Here is an 18042-nt window from a genome sequence, read left to right on the forward strand (position 1 = left end):
TCTCCTTCCACAAGTGGACTTTACAACGGCCTTTTCACTATCAGCTTCTTTGGTTCTACACCAATAATCTTTTACTCCTTTTCTAATCCTTCATTAATCCTTTTTATAAACAATTTACAGTCAGCATATTCTGCTCAGAGTAAATCTTTTGCTGTGTATATGTATTGCAACAAGATCTTCAACATCAGGCAAATATTTTCATATATTAGGAACGTAAATAAACGTGTGGGTGTATCAAGAAAAATTGCCCGACTCCTGAAAGTTGAGCTCTCTTACTTCCCTTGAACTCATTTGTGAGCTCTCAGCAGTTACAGACAAGACAGTAAGAAAGCTTCCAACTTAAGTTCACAATGCTTGACTTAAGGCAAACACTTCTGAAAGTGCTGTCCTGAATTTTCCAAGTCCTGTTTTCCCTGGCAAAGCTGTGACTTCCCCAAATCACATACAGAATGCATCACTTTCAGATTAAAAGAGAAATCAGAAAAGGTCCTGAGAAAGGCAAGAAGAAAACAGTGATTTACTTGCAAGTTTTCCTCTACAAAAATAAAATATTGTAATAGCTTAAGCTGTTTTAACATGGAGTTTCTATTTGTTCTTATCACATTCAAACATAAGAGAACAATTTTTGAGTGTTATATACAGAAATGACAAATACTTATGTTTGACTAGAGTTGCATTTGCAAATAGAAATTGAGGGAAAACATGGTTTTGGTTGCACAAATTTTACTGGTTTTCTGTAAAAATGATAAAGGCACATTACAGTTCCATAAACACAAGTGATTTAAAGTATGCAGTGCTTATAACGACCAGGTTGAAGCCATTTGGTAAATGCAGCCCTTAAAACAATCAAATACTACTTTTCTGGGTTGTTGCTTAAGAAAACACCATTGAACAGTTACAGATGGCAAATAAAAAACAACTTTTGAAGCTGGAGTCTTGCATGGGAATTTTGCCTCAGGAAGCAGGCAAGATGAGGTCTCACTTTGTACACTGGTTGATAAAGGAATATACATTACAAAAGGAAGCTACTTAAGCCTATGGTAGGTCTGACTTACCGCAAGAGCAGCATGTGAAGCAGTTGGTATGATAGAGGTTACCCATTGCTTGGCAAGCCTGGCTCGCTCCATACACACCTTTTCCACATTTTATACAAATACCTACAAAGCAGAAAGAGAATGAGAAGTTAGAATCCTCCACAGCTCCGGGCCATTGATCCGTAACACTCATGATACCCCTCATCGGCCCCTAAGTCAATGAGCTCCTTGATCTGAAGAGATTCAGATACCCAAGCAGCAGCAAGCAGCTTGAGTGAAACAAATGCATGCAAATTAACCCAAAATAAAAGTAGGGGGAAGCCTCTGCTGGTGTTTCAATGCATGGAGACTGAGGCTGGCTAAAGACAGAAAGCTAAAGGAGGTAGGTGCAACAAGATGGGACAGAAAATCTGTACGCTCCCTGGAAACAACTCCCACTTGCTCAAAGAAATAATTTAGTAAGACCTTCACAACCAGGTGTTCCACCACATTACATTCAATAATCACTAATAAAATAACAATTTAGTTCAAAACCATAAGAATTCTCTTTGCCCCTCTCCAGCAATGCAACATCAACAGTGTTGGTCCATAGTGGAAGCCATGCAGTACCAGGAAAACGGGTCTGTCAGTTACATTTAATATCTGCTTCACTTTCCATTAATAGTAGCATGTAAACTCATAAACATAACCTGGCACCTTACAAAATAGAAGAGCAAGGCTTCTACCTTCCTTACGGTCTAAGGGCAAAAATTCTGGCTGCTCTTGGTGATGCTGGGATGACTCCCATGAAGTCCGCACAAGACCAAAGTACAAAGAGCCAACATAGCACTGGCAAAGTCAGCAGTTAGCTCCACACGACTCACAGGAAAGATCATTATTTCAATAAGCTCCACAAAGAGGGTTTTTTTGGGGTGGGGTTTTTATATTTGTTTCTAAGAAGCTTTTTTCTTATAGTTATGGCTTTAAGAGTCTTTTGCCTATATATTTATCTACCTATGTATAATCTCTCTAAATTCAAACCAGGGCAGAGAGATAATTCAAGAATCACTTAGCTTCTGTATCCCCAAGAAGAGGAAAGAAAATGCTGGAAAATTTTCTGTCACATACTCAGAACCATTGATTTTAAGTTTTCCCGAGATGTCCATTGGTCTCTATTCGACTGTAGCAGGATAGCACATCTCAAGACAGGGCTGTGTGATTTTGAACAGTAGAAAATAAAACTTGGTATTTTTGCCTCATACAACTTCTTAACGAAGCTGTTGTGCTCCATGTGCTGTTTGAGGCCCTGTTTCTACAAATGCACATACAAGCCTAGCATTAATCATTAGCATCAACAAAACTGCTAATATACTTGACACTCTAGGAACTCCTGGGCTTTGATCATCCAGTATTCTCCCCTGCTGTGCTATGAACGTTTAATACACACAAACACACAAAATACAAATGCAAGCTGCTCAGGGGGAAATCACCATCTTATGAACTGGTTAATATCAGAAAGAACAAAGTTAAGCTAACAAAGTGTTTGGTGTCTCAGTTCAGTTTCCATAGGCTTTTGCTTTTATTCACTCCCAGCACACAAATTGGCCTAAGCTGCCATGCCAGAGAGACAGAAATGCTGTCTGTCCCTGGCAGGTAGCTGTATGGAGATGAACAAAGCTGGCAGAAGAGCAGTACCCAGTAATACAGGTGAGACTTCACCCGGGCTCTCAACAAGAAAATAGTCATAGTCAACACAACACCCATGAACATCTCTACTCTCCCACCAAGCTATTCAAGACACATTTTAAACACCATTTCTGAAACCTGTTTTAGTTCAGTGCAGTGTGATTGGTATAAATGGGGACACTGTAAAGTTAAAAAAAAAAAAATCACATTTGAAGAAAAAAATAATCTTCCTATGCTATTAGCTCAAATACTGAAATGGAAAGATCTTTCATTAAATCATGAGTTTCTTGGTGTTTATACCTTTAACTCCCTCATTTCAAATCCTGAAGAGAGATTAGCCTTTCATCCAACCAGCTCAACATCCCAGCACATGTTGCCATTTTGGACCACGAGCATATTTGTCAAATGAACCAATAATTTTAAAACCCAATAAATCTATTAATAATGGAATTTATTTTTTAAAAAAATCCTAAACCTGACTTCAGTGTTTCAGTGAAGCAGGAACTATAACATTATCAGATATCAACATCCCAACCTAAACCTGTAATACAAACTAGCTGCCAGCTACTTCCATCAGTTCACTGCAAACAAAGAGTTAAGAAAACGCTGGTCCTTACACTAGGTCAGCTCTGGTATAGGAAATGAGAATTTCAGAATATATGTTGTCTTATCCGAGGCTGTTATGTCTATTTATTTATTTGTAACCAAAGGTTATGAAAAAGGCCTGCTATTTGCCATGAGTTAATGTTTAACTGCTGATGAAAGATGGTTATTGATCACTGCAGACAGTGTGATCAGAAAAGACATCCCATCAGCCAGCAGCTGCAGGAATTGCTCCCAGCAGCAGCACAGCATCCACAAACCTGCTCTCTGTCTCATCGCATACCACGAGCTCCGCAATAACCCTGGTCCCTCCTGGCCCTGGGGTAGGAGGGGTTGCACACACAACAGAGAACATGGGGCTCACGTCAGAAACGTGCAGTCTGTTCCTTCACTGTCAGCTCTCAGTATGACATTTCAGTTGGCTCTTGGCAGTGGAGCTAGAACAGAGCCCTTTCAGAGCAACTCAGTTCTCTGCACCCTTTTTGCCCATCTTTTCATGCCAACCATGCACAGGGGACTGGCAGCTATTGATCATCTGTCTATACACTGAGGGATCTACCTTTTCCTGTTTACATTTAATATTACTCAAAGAGAAGCAGAAATCCACAGTCTGTAGTTCTCTGGCATTTCTATGAGCTCTCATGCACAAATTTGCTGTGAACTGCTTTGATAAATGGAGTTACTGCCTCATTTCTTTGCCATTGCTCCACTGAACCATCAGAAACAAAAGTAGGATTTATTGTGGATGTTAAACACTTATATTGGCCTCTCCAGCCAGTGATTTGTTTGTTATGAGCAGCTGTCAGTTTGTTAACTCATTTTCTCTAAGAGACTAGTCATTAACTCCAGGAATGAATGACCAGAGACGATTAGCATACTAAAAAAGCGCATGTATAATTCCAAAATTGTGTTTTGGAAAATATATATGCAGCTGTGGTGTAAGCACAGAGTGAGCTCATAACTGCCTAGGAAAAGCACTGATTACATGGCTGTTTTCCACCAGTCACAGCCCAGACTGCACACTGCAAGCTCATGAAAACCTTGACATAACAGCTACATCACTTTTTTTTTCCAGATTTAATTCCAAAGCTTGTTAAACTGCCCATGAAGAACGTTCCGTTACAGAGCAAGCATGTCTCATTTCTGACACTTCTTGACATGACTTCAGATCAACTCCTTCAGCCTTTATACGATTCCTTGCCTCTCCTGACACCTCTATTCTAAGCAGCCAACTGTGCCTCCAGTTCTTTAACACATCAACTGTTGGATCTCCACCCAGGTCATCAGGTCTCCTACAGATCTGGTATCGCTCCAGCTAGAAAAAGATGTTACAAGATGTTGCATAAAGCCAAAGTTTGCATAATGGCTGGCTGAGCAGGAGCACAACATCACAGTGTTCCTTCCTTGCGGTGAAGAGGTGTTGACATCCTCACACCACGTTTAACCAAACCCAAGAGAAGATACTGAACACATTCAGTGGACCAGAGCAAAAGACCACCAACAAAAACAACACTAGAAAGAGGAGAAGCTCCCAGAGACTCCTTGCTGGAGTTAGCTGCAGCACACTGCCAGCGCTCCCCACACCTTTAACCAGTCCACCTCACCGAGCTTGACCGTGACAGTCAGAACATCTCTGGGCACAACCCAGGCAAACCTCTAGCACCGTACGGCAACACAGCCATCAGAAGCACAGTGCTCTCTAGGTAACTCAAGCATTAGCAAAATGCTATCATCAGCACCAGAAGGAGAGACAGGTATTTTCTGATGCAGTCAATTGTTTTGCTCCATACTCAAGAGACCAAATGCAATTCATTGTAACTAGAAACAACCTAGAGAAGACATTAAAGCTATACAATTTTTGTTCAGTCTGCTATAATGTACTTGTAAGAGTTCCCTACAGTGGTCTACACATTAGAAGTTCAGTTTGGAATCTGTACATCAAATCCCGGGATGTTCTTTTGACCATGGCAGTACAGGATGGTACTTCATACAGACTTCACCAGGTACCCAGAATTGGGAAAAAGGCAGTAGGCAAAGGTCAAACAGAGTACATGTAACGGCAGATATATACCCATCTTTTGGCCAAGCTTTGTCCTCAGACATGTGGAACTCAGCCCGTGCCTAATGCCATCCTTCCTCAACCTGCAGTCAAGTTTAGCACAAATGCAGGAAAAAATGGTACTGTACGGCCTCTCAGCTTCAGCATGCAGCAGCCAAGTGAGTCAGAGGGAGAATCTGGCTATCGCACTCCTTGACAGCGTGCCACGGCTCAGGAATGAGCTGCAGCTTTACTGTCTTACAGCCACACCGTATCTCCAGATAACTGCTACATGCTGCCTACAGTAGGAAACAACCAAGCCCTGTCGTCAAGAGTTATGGTAAAGCTAAAATTAACCACTAACACATGGCACAGATGACTCCCTCTGCCACTGCAATTCTGTGAAAGGGCGGGTGAACGTCACGCTAGGCTACTGCAAAATCCCCTTTTCTCTTGGACATGAAAAGACCATCTCTGCATAAGTCCCCAACAAGCTTTTCCACACCTGTGGCCTAATCGAGGTGCAGGAGCAGAGAAACGAAGACCTATAGCCATGATGCAAGAAGAACAAAGGAGGAGGGAAGCCTTAACTCAGCTCAAGAAATCGAATTGCAGCAATAGGGGCCAGCTGCAAGAGCGGGAGGTCTGTGGAGGGGCTGTGTCAGATGCCTGCAGGTGTCACCAGCCACAGGAGATGTTCCCACACAGGCAGCAGCATCTGCAGCCAGTGATCTCACACCCAGGCAGGTTTTACATAGCAACACAGGGTGTTGCTACTACCTTAAAAAAAAAAAAAACACTCTGCTGAGAAGCTGGGTAAATAGTGAGACATCAGAGCTGCCCGAGCCTGGGCAGCCACGCCACTGCTGCAGCAGTACCTGCCCGAGCTGACAGCAGCTACTGTGCAGACGTCCTGGACTGCGGCAGCTCAGATGCCAAGAGGTGACTTCAGGCAAGAAAAATGCTCCCTTCCTTCCAACAGCCCCAGGAGAAGGGATCTTCCAACACACACGTCATCTCCCAGAGGCAGATAGAAGAAACACGGCACCTACACAGGGTGCAGGGGCAGAGCCTTTTCCCAGCAGCCAGGCGGGAGCGAGGGAGGCTACCCAGGAAACCCTCCCAGTCCCCACCACCACAGGTAGCTTTTCCTGGAAGGCTTTAGTTTGTCACCTGGTAGATGCCTGGCAAATGTAACAAGGCTTGAATACCCTACACATAAGATAAAATCTGGTAAGTACAAGTTATAAATAAAGATATCCTGGACACGCTCAGCAGCAGTATCTTGCAATAGGAACGATGAAGGAACTGTCTGGCTAAGCTACCAGTGCTGACGTCTCCCCCAGGGGAAGATCAGAAGACACCACAACTTGAACTAAGGTTGAAAGTGACAGACTAAGAAAAGCAGGAAATGCCACAGCGCATCCACACCTGGCATCCACAGTCAGGAGAGATCTGACCTTGTCCAGTAACACAACTCTGGCTTGCAAGTACCCATGCGCTCCTCTCAGTGACTGTGCTGGAGGCTGGAGTAGGCTAAACTGGAAGAAAATGGGCCACAACACCTAACACAAATCACAGCTTAAGCAAAGCAAGGCAAGAAGCAGGCTGTGGACCACGAAACTTTTTGCTGTCATTGATAAACCTTATTGAGATTGTCCTTGACCTTGCTTTCCTCCTCAAGGAAAGAAGGTAAAAACCCACCAATAAACTACTTAGGCCCTTAAGAAATGTATCTGTTGACTTAAAAAGACCTCCATCACTCCAGTGCCTGCCTCCTACACAAGGCTTTACTCAACTAATGTACAGGCTTGGGGCAGGAGGGACGCGTGTGTAGAACTTAACTCAGAAAAATCAAAGTTTATGCTTGGTTACAAACGCAGTGAAGTTGACATTCGCTAAAAGTTTTGTAGAAGCAAGCACTAGGTTCTAACTCCAGCTCCTGGAAGAGCTTTCACTACCTCCACTCTGCCTATTGCTTAATGAGTCTACGGCTTGCATAGGACAAAGCTGCTGAGAAAGGTCATGGCCACAAAGGGAGGCACTGGGACCACTTCCAGGAACAACAATGCTGATCAGGACACAGGAGCTGCACTTTACCTGCCTGAGGGATCGGCACTGCTGGCAGGTCAGCAGCGCTCAGCCTATTCCTACCTGCTTCAGTAAATGCATGGGCCATTCTGTTTTGTCAGAAAACTGCCAGAGTTTCAAACACAGCGTGAGGTGATGGGTGACAGTTTGGGAAAACAGAAGGCTGTAGAAACACCTCTCAAACACCACCCTTCCCAACTCGGTATTTTAGCAGCTATGAGCCCAGGGCATGTCTGTGCTGGTGGATTAAACCATGGCAGCTCCAGGTCAGCACTGTGGAGCGGGAGATGTCATGGGAGCTGGTATCAGCTCTGACTAGCAGCTGCTGGAAACGGGAAGGCTTTTGTTACTGTTAAAGCAGATCCACCCAGTTGCACAGTGAAAGCCTGAAGCTAGCGCAGCAAATGCTTATTGCTTCATACAGTATGTGAAATTACTGCTCTGAACCATGAAATTACTGACACTATCGGCAGAGTTCATCCTGCCTCAGCCGCAGCCGGCGTGCCTCTGCATAACTTCCCTTTGTGTAGAGCCTCGACTGCTGCGGAGCCTCCCGACGGCACAAGGCATATCACAGGCCTATTGTTCTGTGCAGTGTTTTTAGTTACACTGACACTTGGTTTACAAATATTCATTCATTTCTCTGCTTCTTGATTTAGTGCATGGCAGTTCCAGGATGATTTATACTTCTCACTTGGCATTTATAGAAAGATCTTTTGCTACTGAGGCAATGAACTGGAAGACCGAGTAGTTTTTGTGGCTGCTCTATCATCTGTGCCACTTTGGGTTGCTTTGTCCATGATTCAGAGCTCAGCTGACTGCTCAAGGTTCATGCTCAAGTTGACAACCACAGCACAAGGGGACTTGCAAATAACTCCACCAACTGAATTATTGACAATAAAAAGACAGGAAAGAAAATCTTGCTTCTAAAAGTCCCTTGTGATCACTGGGATTAGCAAAGCAAGGAGACACATACAGCTAGGGGTGTAAAGGAGAGCACTGCTGGCAATGAAGGACTTGGAGGCAAAATCATGTCTGTAAATCCCCTTCCCTGTTCTACTGCCCCTCCATTGCTGAACATCTGAATGTCTTGCTGTGGACATGCATCCTCTTACAGCCCAAAGGGACCAGGCCAACAAGGTCTTTCAGCTCAAACCATGCTTATTTTGCCTGGAACATAATGAGTGTGATCACACATATAACTCAGTCTGAGGAGTGTAAACTTTCTAGCACAGCAGTAGTCACAATCGGGTGAAGACAGGCTAGGGCCAGCAAAAACCTGAGCTTGTACAACTGCTGGCAGAGAAGGACACACCACCACATCCAGAGCAGTCAGGCAAGGCCGACAGACACACACACTATTGCAGGTCCTAGTTTCAGTCCAGAAAGACCATACACCAACATCCAAAGCTCCCCAGTGCTCCTGGGCAAATACCTTGTTGGGAAGCTCATGTAGAGCACACCAAGGGCATTCAGCCCAACTGTACATTCACACTGATTTGGGAAAAGGGCAAACCTTCACACTGCATACTCCAACATAATGGACAAAAGAAGTGGCAGCTCACAGATGATGATAGAGATTTCTCAAAAAAAAAGAACATTCAAGTTGAAAACGTACTCACACATAAACATTTGGTTTTTAAATAATATGGATACTGTGATTTCTACTAGTGCTTTAATTTCTACAAGTTCATTTAGCTGGTTGCACCGGAGCTCTGGGATGAGATGCTTATCCATGTCACTACTTCAGATTTACTCTGGCATAACGCAAGTCAGAATGTGGACCTGCTCAGTTTTAAGCCGTTTCCTGTGGTAGGTTTAGAGACATCAAGACAGTTTTATTACAGTAAATGAACAATAAACAAAATATTTAAAGCTCATGTTTTCATCACCTTTCCTTTGTGCTTACTGATACTACACATTAATAACAGTATATCTATCTACACACTGCAGATCTTCCTACAGAAACAACAGTGGTCACCATGCAGAACCAGTCAGCAAACTCTACTGTACCAGCCCCTTTTTCCAGTTCTTACGTTCTTTGTCATCTTTAGAAAAACTATTTAGTTGCTCTGTCTTGGCTCTTTTTTATATGAAAAATATGGAAGTGTGTGGTCTTCAGAGAAGAGACAGTTAAACCCTCTGAGATGACGTGGAAAAGACAGATAAACTGCTTCAGTTTAGAAAAATCTGTGCAACAAGCTTAACAACAGTGATACTGAAAGCACCAACAATACAGCCTAAATATCGTGAAGCCCACAGCACGTCAGACCGGAAAACATCAGCTGCACAGACATCAAGTTGGAGAGACTTTTCATTACATCTTCCTGACATTGCATGTATGAGTCATCACTCATATATGGCAGAAAAAGGTCACATATTACAGCTGCCTTCCTTGACATATTTAAAATAGGTTCATGATTAAACAAGGAGACTAGTCTAAAAGTTTCCAGGTGCACTTTTCTATTTTCTTAGATAACAGTCTATTTCCAGAACAAGCATGACAGTCTGGAAAAGGCATGGCATTATGTAACCACATTTGGTTATAAATTCAGGAGCTCCTTCCATGAGCAGTACCCAAGTACTACACGTCCACAGCCCCACATTTCTACCACTCACCCTGCAAAGGTGCCACTGACACTGGCTCGCTAGTTCTCATCTGCCACGTGGAGGTTCTTTATCATTTCCAGAAGTATAAATAGGTTTACTTAAACAAAAGCATGCATATAGGTGGGTATTATATCAAGATATTTACCAAGACTGAACTATTAGCTTCAGAAAAGCTGGAAATCACTTAAAAACCTGTCACCTCGACCCTGTGAACCAAGTTTTTTTTTTCCAGTCACTTCAAGTCAAGTGACTGAATGATGCCTTGAGACCATGGGGAGGAGGGATGTACTTTCCTGCAAGGATATCCTGCAGGAGCAACAATTTCAGAAAACCATTTGCCACAGGTTTCTCCCACCTTCAGCTCATGAAAGATTTTAGTTATAAAGCACCTATCCTGGCAAGGCTCAGTTTCCCTGCCTTGGCTATAGTGAAAAGCCCAGTCTCCTCTGCAGCTGTAAGGCCCTGTCCAGAGAGGTGCTCAGTGCCAGTGCGAACAGCCACACTTCGCTACTCCAACAGGACAGGAAGACTCTCAGACAATACGGAAAGACTGTCCTGATCTAGCAAGCTGAAAACCCTTGGGACAGCTGATCAAACACATCACTAATGACATGTAAACAGGATATTCTAATTTTGCCTCCTCCACCTCCAGGAAACAGTAACACCACATGCTGTATATTTAGGCTCATTTCCTTCCTATGCATCCAACCAGGGGGAAAAAAAAAAGTAAAAATCAGAAAAATCAAGACTGCCAACTTCCACAGCAAAATGAGGCTTCCACAGACCCAGGCAGCCCCCTGCGTTCGGCTGCTCTCCACTGCAAGCCTGAGACAGACAAGTGGTAGTTGTTCCAGGCTTCAGTCAGACTTCTGTCTGCAGTGATTCTTACAGAAGGTTAACTCCGAGGTTCACACAACCATGAAAGGACCTGAGCTCCATTTTCATCTTCAGTGACTTGCTCTCCAGGCGGCTGTGGCCAGCCAGTACCGCGCAGACCCGTAAGAGCAGGTGGATCGCACCTCGCTCAACAGCAACCCTTCCACGGAGACAGGCAGCAGCACTGCAGTAGATGAAGCCATGTTCCAATGATTGAGCAAATCCAGCTTCACAACTCTTTGTACCATATAAAAAGATGCCACACAGTGTAAAGTACTGATGGTTAACTTCTTATTGGCAGATTTTCTGCCAAGTCAGGTATTGTCTGTCTAGACTGCTTTGACTTCTTGCTGGATCAGGTATTGTCTGTTCTGGATCAGGCAACAGTCTGCTCTCCAGCAGCTGGTGTGAACTCTGGGGTACGTGGTCTGACTAATTTGACAGACATGTGAACATGTGCTTGATCCATGTCCAATGAGTATCGATGAATGATCCAGAAATGCACAAACATCACACTCAGGACCATCCCTCTCTTCTGCTTTGTCCCTATCTCACTCAAAATGAAATGGAAGCAAAGTGGGTATAAAAGGCCAGAAAAAAAAAAAACCAACCCAAACCACTCCAACCAAAACAACAGAGCTACTTTTCTCAGATGAGAACAGTGGGAAATGGACATGGTTACAGCACTCAACTAAGAAGTAGTAGACTTGCATAGTAGACTCTGCTTATGCACTCAAGTTACACACTGTTTCCCAGCTAGTGATAAACCATCATCCAGAGTTAGCGGACTGCATGCCTAGAAACACACTTGTTTTTTACCACCCACCTTTCACATTCTTATGGACAGAGCAACGGTAGAAGTGTCTGGCTCCTCTGCAAAAGCTGGGCACAGAGGAAGAAGCATACAAGATGCTGATCAGCGAGTTATCTCAGAAAAGACCTGGCAAAAAAGGCAAAACCCAGCTCTAACGGTGTTTTGGCATCATCTGCTTTTTTCACAACCTGCCCACTGCACCTGCAGCCAAACCCTTGGCCCATAACCTCTACAGAGAAACCTGCAACCACTTAGCCAAAGTGCTAAGCCACTCCTATTAAAGAACACATGTCCTGCGATAGCGCTTGGCACCGAGATGCAAACAATGAAATACTTCGGCCTCAGCAGCTAATGTCAAAGGCTTGAGTGGAGAAAAGATTTCTCTCTTCTCAATGATCACTGTGCCTAGTGCTGGCACTGGCATCCTGGTGCCTAACAAGTCCTGTCTTCACAAGACACTGGCAGCTGCCAACCAGCCCTCAGTGCTGCAGCACCCAACCATACCTCTCAGTAGGCCTGTTCCCAGGACTAGCACTGGGTGCCTTCTCCACACCTACCCTGCTCACCGTTTTCCATGACAAGATGGCAAGGCATCCTCTTTTTAAGCTGAATTTTGGAAGATGGACTCAGTTTCTTATGGAGCTGGATGCCAGACTCAAGTCAAAGTGGTCAACAAGAGGCGAGATGTTCTTCTCTCCCAATCCCGACACTCCACCACTCCCTCAAGCATCCCACCACTCAGACATCACTCATTTAGTAGGTAACTCATCAGCTCCAACACCCAGTCATCAGACCACAAAGGAGTTGCGGCTAAATTTTTAGCAACACTTATAAAAACACAACTAAAGCACAGTTGTGGAGCCAACACTTCCGGGACAACTGTTCATTAAAAAATTCTTTCTAGAGGCAGGAAAAAGTAAACTCAAGAACTGCAAAACCAGGGAAAGAGTGAGCAGACAGAAAAGACCAAAAGGTTAGGAAGGTAATTTTCCACTTGCTAGTTACAGTAAACATCTCCAAATAAATGTGATCTTATGCAATTTATCAGCCAAACCTCCCTTCTCCATTTTGAAAGGTTACACAAAGTGGTGAAACGTTGGTTAATTTACATCTTGGAGGACCAGCTAAAAAATAACAGAAACTTGTAATCTTCTTGTAATTATAAAGTCAACACTTAGCTGATATGAGAAGCCTCTATTCATAGCAGCTAAAAGGAGCATTCATTCCTCTTTACATCATCTCTTCAGTGTTACGTCTTGATGCAATTTTCAACAGCAGGTGAAATCACTAAAAGTTGGAAACAGTGTGAAAAATTTTCCTCTATCTAGTTTTAATTAAAATACTCAGCAAAACACAGAGGAGTGATAAAGAAAGGTAACCCTTTCCACCTCAACTGCACTGTCTGTTCACTGTTACAGAGCCCAGTGGAAATGCCACATGAAACACCAGTGGTAAATATTTTCCCTACTATTAAAAGCAGAGGTTCAGATTAGGATCATGACAAAAGCAGTAAAAAATAGTTCACATCTGATTATGATCTGTGGTAGGTATTTTGTGACCTTTTAAGTTTCAGAAGGTCCACGTGAGAAGCAGGCACCAGAGAGGCTGCTATTGGGAAGATCAGATGAGACCTGAGCTGCCCCATGGGCTCAAATCATGCCAGCAGGACCTTCTGTCTGGGCACTGGGCCGGCACTTCTCCCTCCCAATACCTACCCACACCAGAGGCTGACAAAACCCACTTCCAAACCTCCACGCCCTGTGGTCCCCTGTTTAGACACAGCTCTGGTGGGTAAACTGCCCAGACACTGAGGATACACAGTGCATGGACAGAGCATGTGGGCACTGAGCACCCAGGCGGACGTCCAGTGCATCCATTCAGCTTCAGTATTCCCATGATCCAAGACGGTCTGGTCTGAAGACCAGCTGTTGGCTTTCTTTGCCACAATGGCACATTGCTGGCTCACACCCAGTAGGACCCCAGAGGGCCCTTCTGCAGAGCTGCTTTCCAGCCCATGGGCCCCCAGCTCATACCACAGTACAAGGTTGCTGCTCCACAGACGCAAGACTTTGCGTTTCCCTTTGTTGAACTTCATGAGGTTCCTGTTAGCCCATTTCTCCAGTCTGTCAAGGTCCTGCCAATGACAACATATCCACCTAGTCTATCAACCACTCCTCCCAGTGTAGTACAATCTGTATACTTGCTAGGGGTGTACTCTGTCCCATCATCCAGGTCATTAACAAAGATGTTAAACAGTATTGACTCCACTATTGACTTCTGAGGTGCAGCACTAGTGACTGGCCTCATCCTGCTGGTCACAACTCCAAGCCCAGAAGCTCAACTAGTTTCCAGTCAATCTCACAGGCCATTTATCTAGCTGGTACTTCATCAGTTTGTCTAGAAGAATGTTATAGGTGACAGTATCAAAAGTTTTCCTAAAGCTGAGATCAACACTGCTTTCCCCTTATTCACACAAGCTTTTCATCGTTGAAGGCCATCCCTGTACCCCTGCTCCACGTTTTCCCTAGTCTTCCTTTTGCTCACACATCTGCAGAAGCACTTCTTGACCTTCAGATCTTTCACCAGATTCAGCTCTGAGTAAGCCTTGGCTCTCCTGACCCCAACCGTCCACGCTCAGACAGCGTTTTTCTGTTCCTCCCAGGTTACCTGTCCCTGCTTCCACCTCTTACACGTTATACATGTCATTTCTTTCTCTGGAGCTCCTTGCTATTCCATGCAGGCCTCCTGCCACTCTTGCTTGACTTTCTGCATGTCAGGACAAATCATTCCTGAGCTTGGAGATAGCAATCCTTGAAAAATCAACCAGCTTTCCTGGACCCTTTTCTTCTCTTCCTAGCTACTTTATTACTTTAAGTCAGTAAGGTACAGGATTTATATGTGATATTCTTAAGTCAGGATAGCTTACAGGAATGCTCTACCCTATTGTACGTAGAGATTGGACTTCAGTTTTCAAGTAAATCTTTCCCTAACTAAATTCACAACAAAAATGACATGAGTTAAGTAAAGAGCTACCTGTGGATAATTATACATTCAACTCCTACTTAGAAATTTAACTTCCCAGTGGATTCTCTTTAGACTTCCAAATAAGCATAAATGCATTTCTGAGTCTGACCTTTAATCAAAACATTCAGGATCAGTGTGTAAATCACTCAGTTGGGATTTCCCTTCTCACGTGCTAAATCACTGCAGCACAACCTAATATTCCCTTAATAGCAGCAAAGTCCTTTTGGAATCTCTTTCACTGTGTCCACTAAAAAAAAATACATCTGTAAATGTTCCCTTAAAAAAAAAAAACAAACAAAACACCACAACAAACAACTCGCAAAACTTTTCTTTTGAAAACTAGCTAAAAGAATTGGTGTATTGGGAGGGGCAGGGGGTGTGTGTGTGTTTATTTTTGCCTTTTTTTTTAAATTACTAGAGTCTTTGTTTCCAGATGAATCTAGCCTCTTCTGTAATTACATCCATGGAAATAAGGCTAGCTTTTACTGAATCTACAAAGAATCTCTACTGTGCTGTCTCTGTAAGGTTAAGAGCGAAGTACAGAGTCAGTACTGAGCTGGTGCCTACACATGTCCTGCTTCTTCCAGTGGTGCCTTTGAGAGAGAAATGATTTTATCATTCCTGGAGAGGAGCTATTTGTCCATTTTAGAGAAGGAATCGTTGTTTATCCTCAATTAAAACAGTTTCTATTTCAGTCTAGTACCAGTCACAGTCTTCTCTGGTTGTCTTCCACCATAGCCAGAAAGAGAGATGTCTTCAAGCAAAGCAAGAAGAACGAAGTGATCAGTACAAATGGTTGCTCCCCACTGGTTTTCTTCCAATGGGAAGAACTACAGCCTATATCTTTCACTGGCGTCAGTGACTCAGGCTGACAGGAATGGCTCGTGCAAGTCTCTGGCAGAGAGAAAACAGGACGAGCATGCATCCTTTTCCCTATCTTTCCTTGAACCAGCAGACATGCTGTAAAGCTGCGTGATATCACCTAAGTGTTAGCTGAGCAACATACATCTTACCTAGAAAAAAAAAAGCTGTGTTCCTCTACAGCACTAGGTTTAAATCCTGGCAGGTATCTCAGCCCTTTACCTGATGAAGTAGGTAGTATCTAAGCATCTGTTGACAGCAGAAGGACCTGAAATACTGGACGTCCCCCAGCCTTCAACCTCTTCTTTTGCTGTATAATGTTGCCCAGTACACTACTTACTACTACTCCTGGAGCTCTATGAGAGAAGAAAACTTTAAATATTTTATTCCTGTTTAGGATCAATCATGTGGACTGTTCTCTGTTCACATCTACACTCCAGACTGCAGAACAGAACAATCCTATCTCACCTTCTTTCTCCCCCCAGGCTTAAAAGTTAGTGCTCTGGCCCTGAGCTGAAAGATAAAAACAAACATGCACTACTTGTTATGAAATGGTCACACTTGACCTTGGAGTCAGTCTTACTCTAAGTTAGACTCCAAGACAACGCTTACTCTGTTCTCTTACGTCAACTGCTCGGTGAGAAATTGTAAGCTGCACAGTTCAAAAAATTCAAGCAACAGTTTGTTAGCAGGTTTATTGAATACTTTTTCTGGCTGGTAACTAGTTTTTTCAGAACAGTAGCATTACAGGAGGAAATGATGCATGCAGAACTCAGACTGCTACAGTAGCGTACCCTACAGCAGCAGCTGCTGCTTGTTCTTCAAAACAGGAACGCCTACTGTTTAGGGAGATGCTTGCACAAATGATTGCCACCTGGATGTGTAGTTCTTGTCCTTTGAGAAGGGAAGACTCCCATTGATCTCACTGCGGTTTGGTTGCAGTTCTAAACCAATTTAAAACATATATAAGCAAAATAAATCTAACAATCTAACATTTCCCCACACTGCCCCTATAATTTGGTTCTGCACTTAAAATGAAAACAGTTCAAAATAAAAAAAAGTGGATTTACAGCCACTTTCAGATCAGCCCTGGTGCTGGCAGTTCTGATCAACAAACAATGCCTTGATATGGCAAACGCCTAGAAAATGGGGGGCAGGAAGCAAATGCACAGGTGTAAGCTTTATAATAAAGGTGAAATAACTTATTTCTCAACAATTTAAGCAAATATTGCCACATATTTGCCAGAGGTCTCAGCAGCCCTGCCCCCCCTCCTTTTTTGAATCAAGTTCTCTTGTGTTTTACACAAGGGTTAGGAACATTAATTTAAAAGCTCCTCAAACACATATGCTGGTGAGCCATCCAGTCACAGTGGGCAGTCCCAGAGTGAACCACCCTCTGAAGAGCCATTCCCCCTCCCACCCTGCTGCCCACCTCTTCATCTCTGCTTTTAAATATCACAGCAAAATTCATAGCAACCTTGAGGGACCACAGCAGCTACCTCCTTGCAGAAAGCCATGGTCTTTGTACGAGCCCGCACAGGCCTTGTAATTGTGGGTTGGGACTGGAGTTAATACAGGGACAACCCCTACCCAAAACATGAAAAGAGAGGAGAGGAACCCTTGACTATTGGGATCAGCTGGTGCACATCATCCTCACCCAACCACAAGGCTAGGAGAACTGGGGGAAGAGACACTTGGACATAGAAGTGGAAAAGGGAAAAATTCTTACATCACTTGTTACCCTGACATCTGTGGCTTCAGGTCCAGCTAATGTCTGTGCACGGTCATGTGCTCTCAGCAGCAGCCCAGAGACTACCCTCACCCCACCAGCGCTGCTGCCGCTGCCCTCCGGTTCCCACACGTTCTCCCCAGGCACAACACGCAGCACCGCTGGTGGACAGTCAGGTCCACCAGTCCCTCGCTCTGCTCCGACCCAGGTGCAGTGGTCCTTGGCAGCCCCTCAGCTTGTCATCCCACCTGCAGAGCAGGGTTAGAAATTTCCCATGCGGGCACGCTACATGCACCAACCTATTTGGAAATGAAAGAGCTCTAAGCCAATACTGCTTATTCATAGGGTACTCTGTCAGAAAAACGAAAGACAGTCTTTTCCTCGGACCTTGCAACGCACTCTTTATCTAACCCTGCAACAATCTAACACCGAGTTTCCCAATTTTCCAGTATTTAACCAAGCAAAACACTCAGTAATTTCAAAGGAAGTTCTGCCTGCAACAGAGTCCAAGATTTAGCCTTATTAAGCTCAGGAGCAGCATGTTTTGTTTTGTGGGGTTTTTTTTTTCTGTCATGAGATACAGAAATAAATTAGATGGACACAAGTGAGACAGGGTGCCCAGCCAGAGCCAAGCCACCACTGCAGCCAGGCGGGTCCGAGCTGCTCCCCCACTCCTGCCCGCCGTCACTCCTGCCAT

The 18042-nt window shown here is 44.0% G+C and overlaps 1 protein-coding gene across 2 annotated transcripts in view; it reads right to left on the reverse strand.

The window, feature by feature from the left end:
• Window positions 1-18042, reverse strand: part of WTIP (WT1 interacting protein) — an 88881-nt gene that overhangs the window by 54156 nt on the left and 16683 nt on the right. For both annotated transcript variants that reach the window (XM_086621124.1, XM_086621123.1), the window contains one exon: window positions 1056-1157. In XM_086621124.1, coding sequence (XP_086477250.1) covers window positions 1056-1157 — 102 coding nt within the window. The remainder of the gene's footprint in view (window positions 1-1055; window positions 1158-18042) is intronic.

The sequence above is a fragment of the Tauraco erythrolophus genome, chromosome 15 (genome assembly GCF_009769465.1).
Source record: "Tauraco erythrolophus isolate bTauEry1 chromosome 15, bTauEry1.pri, whole genome shotgun sequence".
NCBI lineage: Eukaryota > Metazoa > Chordata > Aves > Musophagiformes > Musophagidae > Tauraco > Tauraco erythrolophus.